At 43.3% G+C, this 27,301-nt stretch overlaps 1 protein-coding gene across 1 annotated transcript in view; it reads left to right on the top strand.

The window, feature by feature from the left end:
* CFAP46 (cilia and flagella associated protein 46) overlaps positions 1-27,301 on the top strand; it is a 239,476-nt gene that overhangs the window by 163,560 nt on the left and 48,615 nt on the right. Inside the window, exons 42-48 of the mRNA XM_069753829.1 lie at positions 1,388-1,504; positions 11,820-11,999; positions 16,342-16,509; positions 21,933-22,030; positions 23,206-23,288; positions 23,387-23,544; positions 25,585-25,706. Of these exons, the coding sequence (XP_069609930.1) occupies positions 1,388-1,504; positions 11,820-11,999; positions 16,342-16,509; positions 21,933-22,030; positions 23,206-23,288; positions 23,387-23,544; positions 25,585-25,706 (926 nt within the window). The remainder of the gene's footprint in view (positions 1-1,387; positions 1,505-11,819; positions 12,000-16,341; positions 16,510-21,932; positions 22,031-23,205; positions 23,289-23,386; positions 23,545-25,584; positions 25,707-27,301) is intronic.

A 27,301-nucleotide genomic window follows, 5' to 3' on the forward strand; every position in this document is an offset into this window, starting at 1 on the left:
GAAAAAGAAGTTAAAGAGGAACAAGTGCAGGATAGAAGCTGTGCTGATACATGAAATCCTGTAAAGATCGCAGCATCCTGGATGCATAGAGAAATCACGTCCAACCTTTATTTCTGGGAGAGACGCTCCCACAACAAAAAAAATAATATGAAACTTGGATTAGGCTGCAAAATGGATATCAGGGAGTGAATGAAGATAGCCGACTGAAATGTAGTATTATTTTATTAGCTAAAGGTGACATGTGAAAATCATATTTTTCATGTGAAGTATCTGTTCCTTTTAAAGAGGCTGTCCACTACATTTTTGTTTATGATCTATCCTTAGAATAGGTCATCAATTTCTGATCAGACCGACACCACCCCCCTCCCACCGATCAGCTGCTGTCGGCAGCCACCAGGCTGAAGCACTCACTTTTGGAGCTGACCGTCTTCTGGTAATGGCCGCCTCAGGCTACTACACATCCGCTTCCAATTGATTGGAATAGGAGGCGGATGTGCGGTACCAAGCCTCTGCAACCACCAAAAGACACCCAACTCCACAAGTGAGTACTTGCAGTCGCCGACACCGATAACAGCAGACCGTCAGGAGTACCAGGTCAGACATTGATGACCAATCCAAAGGATAAGTCATCAATGAAAAAGTAGTGGACAACCTCTTTAACGTTACGAAAGCCATTGGCGATATCAAGTTAGGGGTCAAATTGCACCTTTTTTGCCATGATATAGCAGAGCTTTCAATTTAATTTTTACCATATCTGTATGTGAAAACCTAAGAGAGAAACAAAATGAGCAAAAACCCTGTTGTAAGTAAAAATTAATAGTACATATAAATAACATAAGTACTTAGTAAACACTATTTTTCATCAAAAAAGCCTAAAAGTCATCCCACCGCGTCAAGGTGCCCCCAAATTGGGATGGTCTTTTACTATCTCTAATATTAAAACCTTACCCTGTGTCAAAAATGACCTCAATGTGAATTAGGATTTAGTAATACCTGTATATGACAGAGGATACAATTCTGCTCAAATCGCCGTGCCAAATTAATTGTATTGCTGTTGTAAACCATAGCGTTCCCATTCACTGACAGTAAGCAGACATCTTTAGAAGCTGGAGCACAACGACTATTATAAAAATGCATATTTCTTTTTTTTACAATACTTAAGCTGTATTTATGTAAATCCGCCAAGCCCATTGGAAAGCAGCGTTTGTAGATGCTACCGGCACTGCCCTCCTGCTGCCTCCTGATAAATACTGTATACATCTCTGGTTCCCAAGTTCTCTCTGATATGATGTATCGCTGCAAGCTAATCCTTCAAAGCAGACTTTAAACATCTTTACACTTTTTAAATTGTTCATTGCAGTTTTTTTTATACTTGTTGTTTTTCCAGGATGAAAGAAAGACTTCTGAAACCGGCGGAGATAATGACGCAGGGTGGCACGACGCCAACGTGCAGCCAAGAAGTAAGCAGCTAGATCAACTGGTGAAGAAAGCGGCTACATTAAAGGTAATAACTTCACTATCAATGGAACAAAGTGTAAGAAATCTGCAGACGATGGAGGAGTGATAGTGGCCAGTAGTGAACCTTTGTAATGGCGATCAATGGCCGCTTTTATCAAAATCTGTCTGAGATAAAGGTTGACATGTGTCATAACAGATTTGTGACGGCAAGGGCTCTACCGGACAACACACATCACTGCCGTTTACTTGACACTTGCCAAAATGAATGCACTTTTCCTCTGCTAGGATCTGTGTGAAGCAGAAGATCAACTGTTTTGTTTTTTGTTTTTTTGCAACCTTACATTATATACTGTCAATACGTCTGATGTCCGTGCAAATCGGTCACGACTGGACGCGGCTCTCCCAACCCGAGCAAGACAGCTTCATACAAATATACGAAGCTGTCTCGCTCAGGTCAGGAGAGCCGCGTCCAGTCCGTACATTAGCGATCTGTGCTCGGACTGATTGCCACAAAAATGTGAATGAGATAACATGGACGTGATATTTCTCTGACCAGATGACACATTATTTTCGGATAAGCTGCAGAAATACATTCAGAATAGCAGGATTTGACCCATCAATCGCTTTTGAATCATCCTGTGTCAGGAAAATGTATCAGGACATCTTTTAAATTTCAAGAAAATGTAAAAATAGTAGATGATTTATTGTATTTTTGCTGCTTGTTTGGTAGTAATGTATTCCATATCATATTATTTATACTAGTCCCTTTCCCCACATCCAACAAACTCATTAGAGCTAGACGTGGGACCAATTTGTTTTAGGCCAGTCTCACACGTCTAGATAATTCCGGTACCGGAAAAATCGGTACTGGAATTATCCGTGTCCGTGTGCTTACCGTGAACATCAGTGTGGCACACGTGCGGCAGCCGTGTGCTGCCCGTGTGCCAACTGGGTACCACACGGACCGTGCAGGAGACAGCGCTACAAGTAAGCGCTGTCCCCTGCATCTGGTGCTGAAGCCGCCATTCATATCTTCTTTCCAGCAGCGTTCGCTGGCGAGAAGATATGAAAAATCCCTTTTTTTTTTTTTTTTGTGTTCGTGTTTAAAATAAAGATCCCCACCCCCCTCCCACCCCCTGTGCGCCCGCCCCACCCCCCCCACCCCCCCCGCTGTTGCTAAAATACTCACCCGGCTCCCTCGAAGCGTCCTCTCCGCGCCGCACCTTCTCCTGTATGAGCGGTCACGTGGTGCCACCCATTACAGTCATGAATATGCGGCTCCACCCCTATGGGAGGTGGAGCCGCATATTCATGACTGTAATCGGCGGCCCCACGTGACCGCTCGTACAGGAGAAGCTGCGGCGAGGACAGGACGCTGCGAGGGAGCCGGGTGAGTATTTTATTAACAGTGGGGGGGCGCACAGGGGGTGGGAGGGGGGAGGGGACAGGGATCTTTATTTTAAACACGAAAACAAAAAAAAAAGGATTTTTCATATCTTCTCGCCAGCGAACGCTGCTGGAAAGAAGATATGAAAGGCGGCTTCAGCACCACGTGGGGGGGACAGCGCTTACTGTAGCGCTGTCTCCTGCACGGCACACGGACTACACACGGACAGCGTCCGTGTGCGGTAGGTGTTTTACACGGACCCATTGACTTTAATGCGTCTGTGTAATCCGTGCGCTCCCATGAACACTGACATGTCTCCGTGTTTTGCACACGGACACACGGTCAGTGAAAACAGGCTGACATGTGCAGAAACACATTGATTTCAATGTGTCTATGTGAGTCAGTGTCTCTGGTACGTGAGGAAACTGTCACCTCACGTACCAGAGCCACTGACGTGTGAAAGCGGCTTTATGGCAAAATCCAGAGGAAACCCAATCAAAAGCAGGGAAAACATATAAATATTATCCCTGCATCAAACTCAAATTGGGCAACAAAGGAAACCTGAGTCATTGCTAGTTTATCAAAAATACACGACAATTTTATTTCAACCAGGTAAAACACACCATACAAAAAATCCTTAAAAAAGCAACGTATAGAGCAGCCCAATACACTAATAAGTATACATTGGGTCAGTGACCAAAAACTTCCAAGATAATGAGTGCCAGCTCAAGCGCAATGCACCTAGGGCATGTAAAGTATATAATGCCACCATATAGATAGTATTGTTGGGTAACGTGGGGTTAAATGCAGTAAAGAGGAACAGCAGAGTTAGTAATGACGCTCTTGCAGGTGCTAAACGCTACCACTTAGTATATAGGAGCCCCCTCACTGACTTCATACCTTCTGCTCACCCATCTCTAAATATCAGCGGTATACTGGTGGCACAAAAACACAGGGTAAGAAAATGTAGTCAGATACCATTACCCGTCGTGGCCACCTCCCCTGAAGAAGGTCACCTGTACTGAAACGTACGTCGGGGAGTGGGTCCCAGCTCTCCTGCATTGCGCCATGACGGGTAATGGTATCTGACTACAGTTTCTTACCCTGTTTTTGTGCCGCCAGTATACCACTGATATTTAGAGATGGGTGAGCAGAAGGTATGAAGTCAGTGAGGGGGCTCCTATATACTATGTGGTAGGGTTTAGCACCTGCGAGAGCGTCATTACTAACTCTGCTGTTCCTCTTTACTGCATTTAACCCCATGTTACCCAACAATACTATCTATATGGCGGCATTATAAACTTTACATGCCCTAGGTGCATTGCGCTTGAGCTGGCACTCATTATCTTGGAAGTTTTTGGTCACTGACCCAATGTATACTTATTAGTCTATTGGGCTGCTCTATACTTTGCTTTTTTAAGGATTTTTTGTATGGTGTGTTTTACCTGGTTGAAATAAAATTGTTGTGTATTTTTGATACACTAGCAATGACTCAGGTTTCTTTTGTTGTACAATATGTATTGTCAGAGTCGCTAATTCCACAATATGCAATTAGCATATAGATGTAATTTTATGCATCGCAATATATATGATAAATAATGACTTGGAGAGGTTATATAAAACTCAAATTGGAACCTAATATTTGCATGGGAATGGGCCCATATTATACTATAATGCTGCCTTTTTAATAAGCTATTGTCCCGTTGATTAGGGGGCTCTGAGCAAATCTGAAGGAATATTTCAGAGAAAAATATACCGGACTAAAGTAATGCAGCCAGGCTCTGATACTGTATATGGTGTCTGAAACTTGGGCAGCATAAATCACCTGAGAGCAATTTAGGACTTATAATTACAGTGTACAAATCATGTCATAGGTATCAGGTCAGCGGTGAAAGCAGAAATAGCAAATCCTACTGCCGCTTCGTTCTCTGTGTTCCATTGTTTTAAATGGTACGCCGCTGTAAGAAGCCACAGGTATGCTCCCAATCAATTCACATAATTGGCGTCCCAATCAGTTTGTTATTTTGTTGAGCGGACTGTCAATCAGTTGAAGAGTGGGCTTTATTGGGTGTACAGCCGTGACTGCTCTGTGCTATGCCCCGCCCAGATGACTGGATTACGACGGGATTATGATACTTTTACTTTCACCACTGACTGATACTTATAGCACCAATATACTTTGGAAGGTAATTACAAGCCCTTGACTGCGCTGCCTTAATTTTGTATAGTAAATTCTGACTTGACAGGTTCCATTTCACCCCTTCTGCTCCATCTCATACTGTTACATCATGTACCACAGGGTGCCAGTGGTTTGCCACAGCAGGCAGAGTCCTACTAAAGGCCACCATCGTTGCCATCTTTGTCATTGTACTATACATTTCAATACTATGGCATCACTGTTTGATATAGTACAAGCTATCGAACAATCCTCCAAAAGCAGATGAGTGGAAGCATGTGACCAAAAGAAGCAAGAAGACCATGGAGAAATCACCAACCACACAACTGAAGAACCGATATCAAATCTTTGTAGAGGATGAAGATGGCACACCTAAGAATGAAGCAATACCAGCAAGCAAAAAAGAAAAGGGCACACAGCAACAAGTGACAGCAAAAAGTACAGCCAAGAAGCAACGAAGAGTGGTGGTGGTGGGAGACTCACTACTGAGAGGCACAGAAGCAGCCATCTGCAGACCGGACATAACTGCAAGAGAAGTATGCTGCCTTCCAGGTGCGATGATCAAGGATGTGACCGATAGGATACCAAAGCTCTTCAGCTCCAAGGACGTCCACCCATTTCTTCTGATACATGTTGGCACCAATGACACGGCAAGGAAGGACCTACCGACAATCTGCAAGGACTTTGAAGAGTTGGGGAAGAAAGTAAAGGAACTGGATGCACAGGTAGTTTTTTCTTCTATCCTTCCAGTAGACGGGCATGGCACCAGGAGATGGAACAGGATCCTTGATGCAAACAACTGGCTAAGACGATGGTGCAGACAACAAGGATTTGGATTCCTGGACCACGGTGTGAATTACTGGTATGATGGACTCCTCGCCAGAGACGGACTACACCTCAACAAACCTGGGAAACACACATTCGCCAGAAGACTCGCTACACTCATCAGGAGGGCGTTAAACTAGAAGAAGAGGGGACGGGAAGAAAAACATTAGACTCGAACAAAGACGACCCAGGAAAACATACTCAGAAGGGAGGTAAGAACATTTCTAAAACAATCCACAGTGAGGAGATTGGAACAAAACAAAATCCTCTAAACTGCATGCTCGCAAACGCCAGAAGCCTGACAAACAAGATGGAAGAACTAGAAGCAGAAATATCTACAGGTAACTTTGACATAGTGGGAATAACCGAGACATGGTTAGATGAAAGCTATGACTGGGCAGTTAACTTACAGGGTTACAGTCTGTTTAGAAAGGATCGTAAAAATCGGAGAGGAGGAGGGGTTTGTCTCTATGTAAAGTCTTGTCTAAAGTCCACTTTAAGGGAGGATATTAGCGAAGGGAATGAGGATGTCGAGTCCATATGGGTTGAAATTCATGGAGGGAAAAATGGTAACAAAATTCTCATTGGGGTCTGTTACAAACCCCCAAATATAACAGAAAGCATGGAAAGTCTACTTCTAAAGCAGATAGATGAAGCTGCAACCCATAATGAGGTCCTGGTTATGGGGGACTTTAACTACCCGGATATTAACTGGGAAACAGAAACCTGTGAAACCCATAAAGGCAACAGGTTTCTGCTAATAACCAAGAAAAATTATCTTTCACAATTGGTGCAGAATCCAACCAGAGGAGCAGCACTTTTAGACCTAATACTATCTAATAGACCTGACAGAATAACAAATCTGCAGGTGGTTGGGCATTTAGGAAATAGCGACCACAATATTGTGCAGTTTCACCTGTCTTTCACTAGGGGGACTTGTCAGGGAGTCACAAAAACATTGAACTTTAGGAAGGCAAAGTTTGACCAGCTTAGAGATGCCCTTAATCTGGTAGACTGGGACAATATCCTCAGAAATAAGAATACAGATAATAAATGGGAAATGTTTAAGAACATCCTAAATAGGCAGTGTAAGCGGTTTATACCTTGTGGGAATAAAAGGACTAGAAATAGGAAAAACCCAATGTGGCTAAACAAAGAAGTAAGACAGGCAATTAACAGTAAAAAGAAAGCATTTGCACTACTAAAGCAGGATGGCACCATTGAAGCTCTAAAAAACTATAGGGAGAAAAATACTTTATCTAAAAAACTAATTAAAGCTGCCAAAAAGGAAACAGAGAAGCACATTGCTAAGGAGAGTAAAACTAATCCCAAACTGTTCTTCAACTATATCAATAGTAAAAGAATAAAAACTGAAAATGTAGGCCCCTTAAAAAATAGTGAGGAAACAATGGTTGTAGATGATGAGGAAAAAGCTAACATATTAAACACCTTCTTCTCCACGGTATTCACGGTGGAAAATGAAATGCTAGGTGAAATCCCAAGAAACAATGGAAACCCTATATTAAGGGTCACCAATCTAACCCAAGAAGAGGTGCGAAACCGGCTAAATAAGATTAAAATAGATAAATCTCCGGGTCCGGATGGCATACACCCACGAGTACTAAGAGAACTAAGTAATGTAATAGATAAACCATTATTTCTTATTTTTAGTGACTCTATAGCGACAGGGTCTGTTCCGCAGGACTGGCGCATAGCAAATGTGGTGCCAATATTCAAAAAGGGCTCTAAAAGTGAACCTGGAAATTATAGGCCAGTAAGTCTAACCTCTATTGTTGGTAAAATATTTGAAGGGTTTCTGAGGGATGTTATTCTGGATTATCTCAATGAGAATAACTGTTTAACTCCATATCAGCATGGGTTTATGAGAAATCGCTCCTGTCAAACCAATCTAATCAGTTTTTATGAAGAGGTAAGCTATAGGCTGGACCACGGTGAGTCATTGGACGTGGTATATCTCGATTTTTCCAAAGCGTTTGATACCGTGCCGCACAAGAGGTTGGTACACAAAATGAGAATGCTTGGTCTGGGGGAAAATGTGTGTAAATGGGTTAGTAACTGGCTTAGTGATAGAAAGCAGAGGGTGGTTATAAATGGTATAGTCTCTAACTGGGTCGCTGTGACCAGTGGGGTACCGCAGGGGTCGGTATTGGGACCTGTTCTCTTCAACATATTCATTAATGATCTGGTAGAAGGTTTACACAGTAAAATATCGATATTTGCAGATGATACAAAACTATGTAAAGCAGTTAATACAAGAGAAGATAGTATTCTGCTACAGATGGATCTGGATAAGTTGGAAACTTGGGCTGAAAGGTGGCAGATGAGGTTTAACAATGATAAATGTAAGGTTATACACATGGGAAGAGGGAATCAATATCACCATTACACACTGAACGGGAAACCACTGGGTAAATCTGACAGGGAGAAGGACTTGGGGATCCTAGTTAATGATAAACTTACCTGGAGCAGCCAGTGCCAGGCAGCAGCTGCCAAGGCAAACAGGATCATGGGGTGCATTAAAAGAGGTCTGGATACACATGATGAGAGCATTATACTGCCTCTGTACAAATCCCTAGTTAGACCGCACATGGAGTACTGTGTCCAGTTTTGGGCACCGGTGCTCAGGAAGGATATAATGGAACTAGAGAGAGTACAAAGGAGGGCAACAAAATTAATAAAGGGGATGGGAGAACTACAATACCCAGATAGATTAGCGAAATTAGGATTGCTGAGGATCTGTTTATACCAAGGAAGGTGACGGGCACAAGGGGGCATTCTTTGCGTCTGGAGGAGAGAAGGTTTTTCCACCAACATAGAAGAGGATTCTTTACTGTTAGGGCAGTGAGAATCTGGAATTGCTTGCCTGAGGAGGTGGTGATGGCGAACTCAGTCGAGGGGTTCAAGAGAGGCCTGGATGTCTTCCTGGAGCAGAACAATATTGTATCATACAATTATTAGGTTCTGTAGAAGGACGTAGATCTGGGTATTTATTATGATGGAATATAGGCTGAACTGGATGGACAAATGTCTTTTTTCGGCCTTACTAACTATGTTACTATGTTACTATGTAATCGCAGGTTCAAGTCTCCTAACGGGACTAAAAATAAGTGAAAAAAGATTTTTCAAAAATAGTAAAAAAAAAAATAATAACAATAGTGATGATCACCTTTTTTAATTGCAAAATAAAGGTAGTAAAAATAAAAAAAAAAAACATTTGGTATCACTGCACGCGTAAAAGTATGATCTCCCTAAAATGCATTCGTGCATGCAGGTATTACTACTGAGGCCTGTGATTGGCTGCAGCGTCATCATTTGTGACAGATGTATGGGCAAGCGGAGTGTTGTCACTTCTCACAGTCAAGCTGTGAGATGGGATAGTCAGGAGTCCGAGGTCAAAAGCCAGGAAGGTACAACATAACCAGAAGGAAGAGCCAAAGGTGCAATTTGGTAATGTTCCGATGTCAGAGTACCAGGAGGATAGCGGATCAGAGCAGAAGGGGTTAAATAGAAGGATGGTCAGAACGAGGTCCAAGGTCAGGCAATGAAAGCTGTATGAACAGAATGCAAAGCACAGAGAGACAAACCGCACAGCTGAATGTACGTCTGACAGAGGTCTGGGAAAAACAGCCCAGTTAAGTAGCCGGGCAATCACCTAGGACAATGAACACCTGGAGACAGCCAGCGCCTCAGTCTCAGATGGACGGCCGAGCTGTCAATCAACACGCTGACAGCTCAGCACGCCCCTGCACCAGACTGGATGACTGGGCTGTCAATCAAACTCCTGACAGCTCCAGAATACCCCTTTACCAGAATAGACGACTGAGCTGTGAGTAACTGCATCCCAGACACCCTGAGGGGTGGAACCGTGACGTTGAATAGGTCAGTAATAGTTGTTTTACTACTTACTACTATCCATTACACTTAGCCCGACTTTTAAAATCCTGGACAACACCTTTGAAATAACAAAACTTTTCAGTCCTTCAGCTACGTGGCTGGTGGGCTGGTGGTCTTCCTCCATTCTCCATGATTCCATTAGTGACTAATCACAGATGGGATTTAAGTTTTTTGATTGGTAAAGGAAGAGGTTAATGTGAGAAAATATACTTATTTATTACAGAATGAGAGATTTTACACCATTTTTTACCTGTTGTTGTTCAGCATCCATTTTGAGTTCACGCCGCCGTCTGCCATAGATGTAATTAGACTGCACGGAACAGTTGAAATCTCATTATAATGTAGACTGCCGCTAAAAGCACATTCTAATGTATATTCAGAGCCGCGTCTAAGTCGAGGGCGCAGATCGCTCCGTAGCCGGTAATTATTTGCCTAGAGAAAGGCATGGTTGCTGTATTACTGTCTGAATAGCTAATAGTGTCATGAATTACATACAGTAGGTGTGAACTCGATAATGTGCCAGTCGCTTTCCGAAAAACTGCCTGTTCTTTTCCATACAGACGTCTTCTTCCATCAGCTGTTACATCATGAAAAATGTATGAATATGAAACATGCCCTGCAGTATTAAAGGTATATGGATGGGGCAGAGACGACAGCTGCCTGGTACTACCCAAAAATGGCAAGCTGCAGTCATGTAGGCTGGATTCACACATCCGCGGTTCACAGTTTGAAAACGGACCACAATGTACTGATGGGCCGCAGATCTCCTGACCCAAACTGGACATGGACAGCCTCATATATATCAGTGCAGGGGCGGACATCCCATTAATACAACCACACAGGGGCCCAAAGAGGTAAGGGGGTCTGCTTTGACCCCCAAAGTTGCAATCACCATCTGTCACAGACATATACGAGTGCATTATGATAAAATATTGGTCTGCAAAGCACCATATACATTTCTTGCTCGGTGGCTTCCTCTGCCTGTGACCGCCCCTGAAGTTGTGAGGCTGCCCAGTTCAGGTCCGACTCACTGATGATGGTCTGTGCATCATGGTCCATACTAGGACCTCAAAACGCAGATGTGTGAATCTGGCCTAGACTCAGGCCGCCCATTTAAATCGGAACTGTGCATTCCCCAAATGTTGCATTAATCAATAGTACAAGAAAATATAAGAAACTCTGTACTCTATCTTATCAGAGAAATCTGCTTCTTTCTCCACTCATGAGACAGTTCTTCTCCCCGTCTCCTGAACTCGTCATTCACTATGAAAAGCAGCTTAAATCTTGATTCACAGCTACACTGCTCACTATTGCTCTATATTGTATGCTGCTGCTGCTGATTTTCAACATGGGCTAAATAGAGACAGGAATCCCACATATCTGGGTCTGCTGTGTATGGGAGACATAGCAGCTATTCTTTACCCACTAGCTCAGAGACAACTGAAAATTGAAGCGAGAACCTGCAGAAGGCAAAACTGATGAAAATGCAGGATGTAAGTCATTTAACGACCAGATATATGTAGATATATATATGTAGGCATAGGACAGTTTATTCTGAACGTTCACCTGAATAACAGGCAAGTATGACCGCCATGTGTGATGACATGTGAACAGTTGGTAGCATATTCGCCCACCTATCGCCAGAGACCTGTCAATCACAGGGCGCAGGTGGAGCCGGACTAGTCTCGTCTCCGGATATGCTCCCTGGCCTAACCTCTAAAGTATATTTCAGAGTAGGATGTACCGGACTGAAGTCCTGCAGCCAGGCTCTGACGTATGATGCCAGCATGAATCAACTGACAGGTTCCCTTTAAAACTTATTGAGAGGATTTTGCAGCATTTTACTCTAAAAAAGATACAAAAAAAATTATTCCAAACAAAACCCACAATGGATGAATCGCGGCCATAGGCTTTTTTGAGCACTGGTTTTGTATCCGTCGCTGCATTATCATTACTAATATGTTTTCACATTAGATCGCTGATGAGTCCCAGCTCCATCCCCAGGAACTGAAGGTTTTGTGTACTGTGTAATTCATGACAATCTCCTGCTTATTACAGACCGGGAGGACACTGGCACAGATGTATCTGGCACAGTCCACTGAGATTTTACTACAAACCATCAACGTGGCCGTAAACAACAGCTTGATGGATGTAGTGTCATCTGCCAGCCTTGAGATCTGTGCGTGCCTCGGACAGTTTGACCCTTTCACAGCCGCAATGTTCCTGGCGCTCCATCAGGTTTGGACATTTTTAAGGCTATTTTCACACTGTTTAATACTTTTATTTTGTTTTATTAACCCCTTCACCATATGCGTCATACATGTACGGCACATGTCAGAAGCTGGTGTACGGACGGGCTCAAGCAGCGAGCCTGCTCCATACCCGGCAGGTGATGGCTATGTATTACGGAGATCCGCCTGCAATTGTTAACTTGTTAAATGCCGCTCTCAATCTCTTACACCGGCATTTAACACTCACCGGCGTGCACGTGCATCATTTTCTCCACCCATCGGCACGCCCGTGACGTGATTGCAGGTCGCCATCGGGTTGTGATGACAGCAGGTTGTCCATCAAAGTCAGGGGACTGATTACAGCCACACCCTCTGTGTATTGAGCAGGGACTTTACTGGCTCCCTGCACCACCCCAAAGACTGGAAGCGAAGGACTGCGGGGAGAATAAAACTTTCTCCCTGTAGCCGATACTCCAGTAAGGCAGCCAGGCAGGATTAACCCTTTATCTGCAGCTAAATAAAGTTTCTGGATGTGACAGGTTCCCTTTAAATATTAAACATATTGCAGCTGGAAGCCACCAGGGGGAGCCATTATAAATGGCATTCAGTCCGCTACTAAGCTGCCCTTATTTTTAACCTTTAATGATATATGCAGAGGTTTTGGAGCTTTGTGTCTTTAAACACAGTTTAAGCTAGCACAATACATAAAAAGAAAACAATTTTACAATATATATATAAAGTTTATTTTTACAATTTTATAATATATATATATATATATATATATATAAATATTTTACAATGTCTATAAATAAAATTCACACAGAATTTTTTACCTATTTAGTTTAAAACAAAAGAATGTGCACTGAATAACCATTGTCTGTTACTGGTTGGCAGACCTGGGAAACTCAGCAATGTCTGAGGACAGTATGCGACACATAAGAAGCTGGAAATCATTATGTATGGCTGGGGGCAGACCACCTTACCGACGTGATTCCACCAAGATGCAAATTTTAGCTGTAAAAAATTAACTTTAGGCCACGTTCACACGTTCAGTATTTGGACAGTATTTTACATCAGTATTTGTAAGCCAAAATCAGGAGTGGAAACGTATAATGGAAACCCGTCACCACTTCTGTATTTATCACCCACTCCTGGTTTTGGCTTACAAATACTGATGTAAAATACTGACCAAATACTGAACGTGTGAACTTGGCCTTAGACAGACTTGGTTCAAGCCACTCCACCTAGCAGATCCCAAAGGAACCTTGGCCTTTAACTCCCTATATAGAGGGATCCTGACTTTCATCAGGGCCCCCTGGGTTATGTCCACAGAGTAGATGCTGGCCGGTGCAGTGATCCTGGGGCAAGGATAGTCAAACTATATAGTAAGTGCAGGAACAAAACCAGGTTCAGAATCAGAAGGCAATACTTTATTCTGTAAGGCTACGTTCACATTAGCGTCGCGTCGCTGTTGCGTCGGCGACGCAGCGGCGACGCACGGAAAAACGCGCGCAAAAACGCGTGCGTCGTTTTTTGCCGAAATCGGACGCAAGAAAAATGCAACTTGTAGCGTTTTCTTGCGTCCGACGCTAGCGTCTAAAACGACGCACGTGTCGGAAAACGCGTGCAAAAAGACGCAAGCGTCCCCTATGTTAAACATAGGGGCGCGTCGCCGCTGCGTCGCCGACGCAACAGCGACGCGACGCTAATGTGAACGTAGCCTAACCTGGAAAATAGTTGGGTCGGATACTAAGATGTGAAGTCAGACAAGCTAAAGTCAAGTCAGGGGGACACAACTGGTCAGAATCACCAGTTACGAGCACAACAGAAAACTAACACCAGAATACAGGGAGTAGCCAAGCACAATACCTGGCAACTCTCAGCAGTATGACAGGAGTGTAAGTAAGGTGTGGTGCTGCCCCACGGGCCACAGCAAGGAGGTAAGTACAGCAACTGAGCTGCGGGACAGCTCACACCCACAGAGTAATGTGATGCAGCGGTAACACTGTACGCAGTGAATAGGCAGTGACCTACAAAGTTCCAACACAAAGTCCAGTCCACACACAAGCGCATATCATTTCAGTACATATGACTTCAGTGTACATTATCAGTGTTCAGTTCACACCAGTTCATAGCACTTCACATCGCATGGCTTTTAGATTGCAGTCCCTAAACACGCCGGACCTCTCCTTGTCCAGTATCCATGGGGCAACCGCATGCCATATTAAAGTCCCCAAACACAGCTTTACATGTTGCAGACACTACACTTGCCACTCATCCTGTGACTAATTCCCATGGGTGTCCTGCATCGCTGTATCACTGACTCTTAACTCACACAGCTGTACACAGCCCAGGATATCATCCGGATAGCAGCCGGGCACCATATCCACCTGTTCGCATTCGTTACACATGCCAGTCCTCTTTCGGGCACAGGACATCCACCTCTGGTACACCTCCAGGCACGGGACTGTCCACATCCGACTCTTTTGGGCACAGAACATCCACCTCCAGCACCTCTGGGCACAGGACTGTCCACATCTGAAACCAGTACCATGGACGACTTGAATCGCTGCTTACGCTGCGGGTGCCAGGCTATTCAGCTGCCATAGCTGCTGGCTCCACTGGCTTGGGCCTCCATGCACTCAGCCAGCGCTCTGCAGGCCTCTGCTCTGCACACCAGCACACACCAGGCTGATACTGATGTTGCAGTGCTGCGGAATTTGTTGGCGCTATATAAATAAAAAATTATTATTGCACCTGACACACTCATACCCTTTACTGGAGGGCTTTTAACAAACAAACCTGTGGCTTTCAGCCACATGGAAACCCGGATCGGAAATCTGTGACTGCCATGCACACCTATAGACTTCATCCGTCTCCATGCACAACCTGGGGAGAACACACATCAACTCTCACCTGTGACACGAGTCACTGCCTCACAGTAATTATGGTTGCACTTGGCGACAGATGCAGACATTGGTGAAGCAGGTCCGGGTAAGGGTGTAACAAATAGACTTTTAAGAGGGTTTTCCCCACAACAGGCATTACTACCATATCTACAGGATAGGTGATGAATGTCTGATCACTGGGACCCCACTAATTATTAGAATGGGGATCCCTAGTAGATCCATTTAAAGTCAATGGAATTGACAGCCAAGGACAGCACTCGGTTGCTTCCATCAGCTAGATGGTCTGGCAGGACATATACCTTACCAACACTTCTCCTTCATGTTGGGTATAGAGTGAGGAGGAACGTAGAGCTTGGATCATCCATTTTAGAGGTCTTTGGGCTCCTAGTGGGCTGGGCTATTATTATGGTTGCATTCATAGTCAACCCTGCTATTCAGAGCCAGTACAAATGTCCTTGTCCCCATCATGCTTTGACAGATCGATGACGTCTCTCGTATTTACCATAATTCTTTCTTGTGTGTCATTTTTTATTAGACTCGTGCCCGGGCTTTTTTTTACTAGAGATATAGACCCCCCCCGATTCATCATTGCCTTTGTGCCTGTTTTTTGTATGCACCCAATTCTTTATTCTTTTTGCATCATTTTTAAGTCTATTCTATAAGTGTTCATCTTTGGGTTTTTTCCGCGTTGTTGGCTGAGTTTAGCGATTTATTTTAAAAAAAAATTTTGGCTCATTCTATATGTACGAATTTTTAAAAAGTTGCAAAATTTGCCGAAACTAACACTCCAGTCCCCCCCCAGTGTGTTTTTCAGTACGGCAGTTCTTTGCCACAATTTTTGCAACATTTTTCCAAACTTGCGGCTTTTTGCGCAAAAAAATCACAAGTACAGTACTGGAAAGAAAGAAGACCATTTTGTTGAAAATTCATCAACCGCGTGCGCCATTTTCTAGAATTTGACGCAAGAAATGACATAGAATACCACGAGACAAAAAAAGATAGTGACTTAAAAAAAACGCAAATGATGAATCGGGTCCATAGAGTCTGTATATAAGGCTGAGAGATAGGAGAAAGGAGATAGTTGGAGTGATTTGCTCCATATTTATTACGAGGTGGACACGGGTTAATAAATTTAGTGCGTTTGGGTCTGTCTAAGGCCGGTTTCGTGCATCCATGACACACAGACTGTGCTCAGATCACAATGCTCAGCCTGACCATGGGGTCTACCTGCCCCATATATGCCTGTGAGTCACTAAGCTTGGGTCAGTAGACCTGGGCTGGGTATTGAGATCTGAGAATGGTCAGTATTTCGTAGACGCATGAAACTGGCATTAAATGTCAAGTCTACTAGACCATGCTGTGTAGTAAGTGTGTCTCGTCTATTATGCACATCCATCATGTACATGGAGACTTATCTATCCATGGGTTTTCCTTCCTCAGAGCTGTGTGTCCAGTCTGACAACAGAAGACTTGGTTCTTACAGCGACACTTAATACCAGCAACTCACAGTTTGCAGCCTTGATGCATCTTCTGCAATACCTAAAAGGGAAAGAAGATGACGGCCCTTTGAGGAATCAAGCCGAACAAATACTGGGGGCCACTTCAAAAGTAAGGAATTTCTTTGTAATATACTTGACATGTTGCTTCATGGCAGCGCACGGTACACGGGGAACATACGAGCTAAGTCCAACTGGTCTAGTAGAGTATGAGATGATACTAGTGGTACGATGATGAATCCCTAATCCCACAGGACCCCAAGAGGCCAGCAGAAGAGGACCCCATCTGCAGATAGATTCATTCAGCCACAAATAACCACTTAGAAGTTGATTATTTATCCTGTGTGTGCACCGATACTAATAAAGACAGAGAATACAGTGGTCGTGTTCTGTATATATGGAGAATGGTCCCATTTCCATTGGAGCTAAGCAATATCATAGCATCTGCACTTACAGCTTCTACATTTGGAGATATTTCAGAGAAGACCTATGTCATTTTCTTTTGGGTTCTCAAGATCAAGTTTTGATTTGTATTTGTAATAAATTATAACATTTGGGGATGGGAATCTTACTTTAAAAGGGGTTTAAGCCCAATATATTACAAAAGTATCAGTTGAATGGATCAATAGTTGAGTATTCGCACCACCGCTCCATTCATTATCTATAAGACTGACGGAGATTGCTGAGTTAGTCCCGTAGACAATGAATAGATCATTGAATCTAGAACCTGTTCTTGATTTAGGTGAAAGTCCCAGCAATTAGATCAGCAGGGTATAACCTATCCTGTAGGTAGGTGATAAGTATAGATGTAGTATAGTGTGTAGTAGAGTGTAACGCTGCTGCCAGCAACCCTGCATGGAGTCCCCGTCTCCCTCCATACAGGGATGCCAGCTTACTCGCCGCCTTAGCCCCACTGTATTGCCTGCCGGTGTGTCCCCTCCTGCTACTTCCTGCTTTCTGTGTGCGCACTCCGCAGTCCAGCGGCGGCCCTAGTATGTGCTTCCCCGTTCTTAAAGTGGCAGCACATGCATTATAGAAACATAGCTGGGAGGCATCTTGTATAAAAGACTCCCTCTCCCCTAGTGAGTCGCCCAGCAACATAGTGAATCATTAGTTAGTAAAGTGTGCTGCTAATGAGTTGTGAGGAACTTTATTCCCTGGTCCCGATGTGGCCAGTCCTGTGTCCATAGTCCCCTGGTCCCAGAGCGGCCAGTGCATGAACCTCATCCCATGGTCCCGTAGCGTCCAGTGCCTGAACCCTGTCCCCTGGTCCTGAAAAGGTCAGTGCCTGAACCCTGTCCCCTGGTTCTGGAGTCGTAAGTGCCTGAACCCGGAGCGGTCATAGCTTGAACCCTGTCCCCTGGTTCCAGAGCGGACAGTTCCTGAACCCTGTCCCCTGGTCCTGGAAAGGTCATCCCTGAACCTCGTTCCCTGGTCCTGGAGCAGTCAGTTCCTGAACCTCATTCCCTGGTCCTGGAGTGGCCAGTGTCTGAACCCTGTCCCCTAGTCCTGGAAGTTCAGTGCCTGAACCTCATTCCCTGGTCCTGGAGTGGCCAGTGCCTGAACCCTGTCCCCTGGTTCCAGAGCGGACAGTTCCTGAACCCTGTCCCCTGGTCCTGGAAGGTCAGTGCCTGAACCTCGTTCCCTGGTCCTGGAGCAGTCAGTTCCTGAACCTCATTCCCTGGTCCTGGAGCGGCCAGTGCCTGAACCCTTTCCCCTGGTTCCAGAGCAGTCAGTTCCTGAACCTTGTCCCCTGGTCCTGGAGCGGTCAGTGCCTGAACCCTTTCGACTGGTTCTGGAGCGGCTAGGGCCTGAACCCTGTCCCCTGGTTCTGGAGCGGTCAGTGCCTGAACCCTGTCCCCTGGTTCTGGAGCGGCTAGTGCCTGAACCCTGTCTCCTGGTTCTGGAGCATTCAGTGCCTGAACCCTGTCCCCTGGTTCTGGAGCCGCCAGGGCCTGAACCCTGTCCCCTAGTTCCGGAGCGGTCAGTGCCTGAACCCTGTCCCCTGGTTCTGGAGTCGTCAGTGCCTGAACCCTGTCTCTTGGTTCCGGAGCGGTCAGTGCCTGAACCCTGTCCCCTGGTCCCGGAGTGGACAGCCACTGTAAAAAAAAATTATGACATTTCAAGTATTTTTACGAGGTATGCACAACACATCACTTCTTATTTTCCATTACTAGTGCATTTGTATCATTGGGTCAGTGATTATAATTGGGTTATAGTACTGGGTGCCCCCCCCCCCCCCGATCAACTAAGATCTGTTTTACTTGCATCAAGTCACTGATCAGTGCCCTGTCACCATGACCCCTACACTGCACTATTATCGTGGCTGAACATTCCCAGGAACTCTCTTTTTCTAATGATTGGAAAGTCTAAACAGGCTTTCGATCATCCAGTGAAGGAGCAAAATGCTCTGTCGCCAGATAAAATGATCTTTCAGCCTTGTCTAAAAGATCATCATTCTAGGCAGCCCATTGTCATATGTAAACAGGACATGTGCTGCCGAGAACAATGGCAGCCTATGTGGGCTGAACAATCAATTACTGATCGTTCTGTGCGCATATTACATATGGCCTGCCTGTTTATTAACTGACTGCTGTTTGTCCTAATTCATACCAATAGGTATTCATTTAATGCTGCCGATTGCCTAACATAAGCGCATACTATATTTACAGTTGTGAATATTCACATACATACACGGCATTTGGGGTATAATCCGTTATTATTTGACTGTCTGCTCTCTAATGTTTCTCCGCTGTTGCATTTTAAGCTGCCAAATTTGTTTGAAATGGACAAGAACGGAAATCTTTATTAGTGACTCAGCGGCCCATTATTCCCTATTGAAAAGACATTGGTAACATTTGAAAGGTGCAATTATTAGAATTTGCCTCTTATAGAATTGTGCACTAATGTACGGTAGTTATCATGTACGTCAACGCTGCACCATTGTCACGCGAGAGTCAGTTCTCCAGATGAACCACAGTCAACGTCCGTGGACAGTGTACAGGACTCCTGACTTAGGAATCCATTATACCGCTGTTACTACTGTCACTTTACATTTTGAGTATTCTGAATGTTGCTTTTAGCAGTGATTATAGTGCGAATTGAAATTAGCGTCGACTTAGTATAAAAAGAGCCCGTTTGACACCCAGGTTAATGCTGTTCTTTATTCTTTTGTCCTAAGCTGCAGAGAAATTGCATAGCTTAAAAACAGCTAGACCTGCAAATGAAAAAAAACATAGAATATGAGATTTGCCTTTAATGTATGTTTTTTGTGCAGATAGTCATCTACAGCTTAGAAAACTCGTGAAGTCTTTGTACAAATCTCCAATTCAACAAGAAATGTGGCTTTCCCTTCCTAGTTTTCCGCAAAGCTGTGGGAGGTTTTCTGCTACACCAAACTTCCTCCCAACCAATAATATAGTCTGCCTTACATATTAGACAGCTGTCAGCCAAACAATATTTATGCTGACCCCCTGACGAAGCTTTAGGCGAAACGTGCGTCAGGGTTCTGAGTGTTGCGGTATATGCTCCACTAGCTATTGCGTACTGATGAGGCTAACTCCCATTTTTTACTCTGGGGTAGTTCCATACAGATGGGTTTTTATTATATTATTGTTTGGTATTTTGATTCAAGACATTCAACTATTTACATCACTATCGTTGTTTTCCAAATTTTTTTGTTTAAATAGACCCTTTCTATTGTACTCCTCTATTATTGGTATAGTTTATACTTCGTTCTTACATTGATCACACTTTTTAGAGTTTTATGGGGTATTTTTAATAATTTTTTCCTTAGTAATTAAGTGTTATTTGTTTTTTTTTATTTAATAAAATGTATATATTTGCATAGGGTTATTGTCTACTATATTTTTTGTTCTAAAAATAATTCATAGGCTTAATGTGTATAGTGGCCTTTAGCTGTTTGTAACCTCTTGGAGAGGGAGGCAAAAAATAATTCTCTTAAAATACATTCAGTGGGGAAAGTAAGTATTTGATACACTGCCGACTTTGCAAGTTTTCACACCTACAAAAAATGGAGAGGTCTGTAATTTTTATCGTAGCTACATTTCAACTATAAGAGACAAAATCTTTAAAAAAAAAAGGTCAGAAAAATCACATTGTATGATTTTTACATAATTATTTTGCATTTTATGTCATGAAATAAGTATTTGATACAGTAGAAAAATAGAACTTAATATTTGGTCCAGAAAGTCTGTTTGCAATTACAGAAGTCAGACGTTTCCCGTAGTTCTTGACCAGGTTTGCGCACACTGCAGCAAGGATTTTTGCCCCAAAAGATGATGTTTCCCACAACATACTTCACCGTTGGGATGGTGTTCTTGGGGTTGTTCTCATCCTTCTTCCTCCAAACATGGTGAGTTGAGTTGATACCAAAAAGTTCAATTTTGGTCTCATCTGACCACATGACCTTCTCCCATACCTCCTCTGGATCATCCAGATGGTCATTGCCGAACTTCAAACAGGCCTGGACATGTGCTGATGTGAGCAGGAGGACCTTGTGTGGATTTTAATATATGACGGCATAGTGTGTTACTAACGGTAATGTTTGAGACTGTGGCCCCAGCTCTTTTCAGGTCATAGACCAGGTCCTCCCATGTAATTCTGGGCTGATTCCTGACGTTTCTTAGAATCATCCTTACCCCATGAGGCGAGACCTTGCATGGAGCTCCAGACCGAGGAAGTTTGACAGTCATCTTGTGTTTCCTTAGTTTTTGAATAATTGCACCAACAGTTATTGCCTTATCTCCAAGCTGCTTGCCTGTTGTCCTGTAGCCCATCTCAGCCTTGTGCAGGTCTACAATTTTGTCCCTTGTGTCCTTACACAGCTCTTTGGTCTTGGCCATGGTGGAGAGGTTGGAGTATGATTAATTGTGTCGACAGTTGTCTTTTATACAGGTAACAAGTTCAAATTGGTGCAATTAATACAGATAATGAGTGCAGAGTAGGAGGACTTCTTAAAGAAAAGCTAACAGGTCTGTGATAGGCAGAATTCTTGCTGGTTGGTAGGTGATCCAATACTTTTTTCATGCAATAACATGTAATTTAATTATGTAAAAATCATAAAATGTGATTTATTTTTTTTGTTTTGATTTTTAGAATCTGCCTCCCACAGTTGAATTGTACCTATGATAAAAATTACAGACCTCTCGATTCTTTATACGTCGGAAAACTTGCAAAATCGTCAATGTATCAAATACTTATTTTCCCCACTGTATAAAGCAGAGTTCACACCACCGTTTGGAGTTTATTTTTTTTTTTGTTCAGTTATAGGAGCACAAAAACATAAATTCTCTCAGAAATGTGTGACTGAAACAAAAGGAGTCAAACGTCCCCCATCAACAATAATGGAGACTCTGCCACAAGTGTAAACCTAGCTAATAGCAGTATATTAGAGCTTAATTTTGAAATATTTCTGTTTTATATATATATATATATATATATATATATATATATTTATTTTTTTTTATATATATGATTAATTGTAATTATACCAGTATTTTTTATTCATTTTAGGTGTGGGGAAATCTTCAAGTCACCATGCAGTACTTCAGTATATTCAATGAGCTGCCACCAAATTTTAATCTTGTAGTTTTGCAGCATTCAGAAGACAGGTAGTTTTTAATCCATATTACTAGTTTTTGGGTTTTTTTTTCAAATAAGTGTTTTAAAATATTTTCCTGTGTGCTGCACGGTTTCAGAAATGTATTAATGAATATGAATGATACCAATTCAGTAAAATTTCTCTCAGTATGGCTAGGGTTAGATCACCTGGCTGGCCTGGCTTATAACTAGGCTAGCTGTTTCCCTTTGTCAGCTCAGGGAAGCTGACCAGACTGGATGTGTTTTGGAGCTGAAGAAAGACAGGACAGGGAACCCCAAGTATCAGTGGTTGCTATGGACATTAGCTGCCTTGTTTGACTGAGCTGAGGCTATCTCAGCCGTGTATGAGTAGCCAGGGTTTGTACTGTGTAGTTAGCGTCTGGCCAAGTATGCATGTTTATGAGTGTGTTTTGCTGCTGTTCAACCTGTGGAAAGCAATAATAACTGCATTTGTTTGGACCAAAACCGCATTGCCTGTGTGAAGACAATGCAGCCTAATGCCTACCGGAGAGAGTGAAGCCCTACAACATTAAAAAAGGGATCTCTCACTCCTCTAAAATAGATACAATAAATATATATATTATTTTTTTTTTTTTATCTTTTAACTATATATGTATGTATGGCTGATGGATGGCTTGTGTAGTAGGCATCCATCACAGCCATCTTGTAAAGGTACAGTATCTGTTTTTTGTTGTTTTTTTTATCATTGAAGCCTATGGGTAATGGGTGGCTAGTAAATGGCATTTGTCAAACCTATACTTTTTTTTCTTTAACATATATCGCAGGATAATTTGGGGTTAGAGACAAATTAAGGAAGGACAAATTAAGGTGATATCAGCTATGAATGTAGCAATGGGTAAGGTATAAGCTTGTCATAGTCTGTGGTGGAAGGCATCAAAAATACTGTCAAGACTCTTCAAAAAGTTGTTCAAAAGCCCATTGCTTTCTTATGTCAAAGAACTTGATAAAACGGACAATTCCTGTTGGGGTCTTTACACCTTTAGCACAATTTTTTGAGCCATACAACAGACTGCCTCTCCAAAGTCACAGATGTGTTTTTACTTCCTTTCCACTCTGTTATCAGAAAAAAAGAAGCACAAGCAGACACCGCATTTTTTTTAAAAATGGTGGGATATTCAGGAAACTTGTCATACTTCTTTACTTCTGTCACTTTTTTTTTCCACAGATCACTCCTGTATGGAGCTCTTCTTGAAAAACCCAAGCCAGTCTCTTCACAAAAGGGAAAGTCAAGTCAACAGCAAAAAAGCTGTAAGTGAAGGCCGAATACGTGTTGTAAAATGTTTGTTTTTAGAACTCTTTTTTTTTATTTTCCCATGCCAAACGAAATATTGTCTTCAATCCATCAGGGCGGGTAAAAGTTGCCCGATGTTCTGTGGATCGTCAAATGTTTAAAAGCTTGTTGGAAAAAATGGAGCTGTTCAAACAAGATACGATGCAGAGCAACCTTAAAAGGGAACATCAAGAAAGCTTCACAAGACGGAAAATGAACAAGGACCCAGCAATGGTAGCTTCTATTTGTGGAAATATGTCTTCATCAATCATTAAGATGTCTACCTCTGATCTGTATGTCTGTGTCTCGTGAGTCTTCTGTATGGACATTTCTACCAGCTTTAGTTGTATATATCCCTTTGCTATTAATTTCAGAAAAATGATGTGTGTGTCTGTATCCTACTGATATGGGCTTTTCTTACTTAGCGCCTGTCTGATTTGTGTTATTGAAAAACTCCCTCAAAAATATAAAAAAAATTCCCTCTAAGAAAATGTTCTTATAGAGTTACTCACTGTGAAGAATTAAGGCTGTCCACAAATTACTAAAGAAAGGAACCTGTCAGATGATTCGTGATGTTATTGCGTATTTGTAGGTTACACTCTGAAATGCTTCATTATTAAAAAAAAATCTATATTTTGCGCTAGGTGCAGGGGATGAGGTGACTCGGAGGAGTCTCATGGATGTCCTTCCCCTCCGGCTTCTTCACACCATGGTCATGTAGGTTGATAAGTCTCCCAAACACAAAAACTAGGAGAGACCTGTCAGTTATGGAGAGTCACTTGGGGAGAAGCTGGTGGGGACATTGCTCCTTGACTTAGCATCCTAGTCCCCTCACCACCGGCACCCACATACTGTCAGGAGACTTATCCATGGCCAGAATGGATCACACGCTGCCTGCATTCCTGTAGCCATGCATCTTTTACTCAGAAGCACTCATTCCAATTACTGAGCCTCGAAAGAGTCCTGTATTGTTATTTTTCGTCACTACCTCACCAGGTCCGGAGTGGGTAATTTGCCCGCCTGCTGCCTTCCTTGGATGTGGTAGCAGTTTCTCAGGCTCTCTCTCCGGAATCGAACCCTGATTCTCCGTTACTTGTGGTCACCATGGTAGGCACAGAAAGTACCATCGAAAATTGATAGGGCAAACACCCGAATGGATAGTCGCCATCACGGGATGTGCGATCGGCCCGAGGTTATCCAGAATCGCAACGCTTATGGGGAAAGCGCGGCAGGGGGGAGGCCACGGAGGACCGTCCCGATGCCGCACCCGGGACCCCACATTGGTTTTGGTCTGATAAATGCACGCATCCCTGACGGTCAACGCTCGTTTGCACGTATTAGCTCTAGAATTACCACAGTTGTCCGAGTCAACGGTTTGGAGCGATCAAAGGAACGATAACTGATTTAATGAGCTATTCGCAGTTTCACTGTACTGTCCGTGTGTACTTACACGTGCATGGCTTAATCTTTGACACAAGCAAATGCTACTGGCAGGATCAACCAGGTTACTCAGATGCACTGCAGTGTTTTTGAGAAAACATACTTTGAGAAGCCAGCCGGGGACTATGTGACTTGCATGATTGGTTTGAGTCTGACCCCCAGTAGCTTTTCCGTGTCCCAGTCCACTAAACTGACGGGTCACTCCCTATGTGTGTATAGATGAGACCTATAATTTTAGGCGATCGGAGCTTGCACCTGCCTCGGACTAGTCATCCAAAACACATTGAGATCGATTCATCAAGACTGACGGAGCGAACACTCATACTATGCTGAATACATTAAGAGACACCCAACACTTAATGAATTTGGAGCATATTCTAAGTGGTGTGCATCGTGCCAAAAATGCCACTTCAGTTAGGGACTGGAGCAACTATTCCGACATGCAAAACACCATCACGTTTGATGGATTGGATGGGTGGGTTCGCACAGCCACTCCATGTCCCGGTTCCTTCCCAGCCCTGTCCATTTCAGTGGACCTGATTCAAGCTAGCATTAAAAAAAATAAACCTTGCAAAAATGTTGGGACTTTTCAAAGCTTTTCCGCCAGTTTTCTGGCCTGCAATCTTTAATGAATCAGCCCCATATTCCACACTTGACTTTTCAAGTTGAACAGATCCCAGACACATAAATTACTATTTTCTAAGCTTTACTGTTTATTTACTAATTATTGAAATGTAGATTCATAGAAGTGTCATAAAACAGGTAAGAATGAATGGAAAACTAAAATTCTGTCTTTACCAAAAATTCCCTTTAATAAACCGTCATGTTACTCAGAATGATCCGAACACTGAAGAGGAAAGGCAAAGAAGACTCACTGAAGACTTTCATGAGATACTAGAAGTCCTGGAGACCTATCTGAGCCCTGTGATGCTTCAGCTGGACTTTTCTCCATTCAGGTACTTGCTATAATTTGCTTTGTTAGGACATTGATCACAGGTGTAGACACACAGATAGGGCAGCCGCCCTGCGCTTGTGTAATGGCGGTGCCTTGTAGGACAAGTAATACATTTATACAAAGTTGACAAACTTGTTGAAAACTCTTTCCGCCCCATGATGTACAATTACTTGGCAAAGGAGATGGTCCCCACTTGTAGTTGCTGGCTGTATTAAACAGCTGCCACCATGTATTACTTAGCAAAGGAGATGGTCTCCACCATCACTTGTAGGTGCTGGCTGTATTATACAGCTGTCACCATGCATTACTTGGCAAAGGAGATGGTCCTCACTATCACTTGTATGTGCTGGCTGTATTATACAGTTCTCACCATGTATTACTTGGCAAAGGAGATGGTCTTCACCATCACTTGTACGTTCTGGCTGTATTATACAACTGCCACCATGTATTACTTAGCAAAGGAGATGGCCCCCACCATCAATTGTAGATGGTAGCTGTATTATACAGCTGTCACCATGCATTACTTGGCAAAGGAGAAGTCCCCACGATCACTACTTGTATGTGCTGGCTGTATTATACAACTGTCACCATGCATTACTTGGCAAAGGAGAAGTCCCCACGATCACTACTTGTATGTGCTGGCTGTATTATACAGCTGTCACAATGTATTACTTGGCAAAGGAGATGGTCTCCACCATCAGTTGTAGGTGCTGGCTGTATTATACTGCTGTCACCATGCATTACTTGACAAAGGAGATGGTCTGCACCATCACGTGTAGGTGCTGGCTGTATTATACAGTTGTCACCATGCATTACTTGGCAAAGGAGATGGTCTCCACCATCACTTGTAGGTGCTGGCTGTATTATACAGCTCTCACCATGCATTGCTTGGCAAAGGAGATGGTCTCCACCATCAGTTGTAGGTGCTGGCTGTATTGTACGGCTGTCACCATGCATTACTTGGCAAAGGAGATGGTCTGCACCATCACTTGTAGGTGCTGGCTGTATTATACAGCTCTCACGATGTATTACTTGGCAAATGAGATAGTCCCCACGATCACTTGTTTGTGCTGGCTGTATTATACAGCTGTCACCATGTATTACTTGGCAAAGAAGATGGTCCGCATCATCACTTGTTGGCGCTGGCTGTATTATACTGCTGTCACCATGCATTACTTGGCAAAGGAGATTGTCCCCACGATCATTTATTTGTGCTGGCTGTATTATACAGCTGTCACCATGTATTATTTGGCAAAGGAGATGGTCTCCACTATCAGTTGTAGGTGCTGGTTGTATTATACTGCTGTCCCCATGCATTACTTGGCAAAGGAGATGGTCCCCACCATCACTTGTAGGTGCTGGCTGCATTATACTGCTGTCACCATGCATTACTTAGCAAAGGAGATGGTCCCCACCATCACTTGTAGGTGCTGGCTGTATCATACAGCTCTCACCATGTTTTACTTGGCAAAGGAGATGGTCCTCACCATGAATTGTAGATGCTGGCTGTATTATACAGCTGTCACCATGCATTACTTGGCAAAAGAGATGGTCCCCACCATCACTTGTAGGTGCTGGATGTATTATACAGCTGTC

The sequence above is a fragment of the Ranitomeya imitator genome, chromosome 2, assembly GCF_032444005.1.
Source record: "Ranitomeya imitator isolate aRanImi1 chromosome 2, aRanImi1.pri, whole genome shotgun sequence".
Taxonomy (NCBI): domain Eukaryota; kingdom Metazoa; phylum Chordata; class Amphibia; order Anura; family Dendrobatidae; genus Ranitomeya; species Ranitomeya imitator.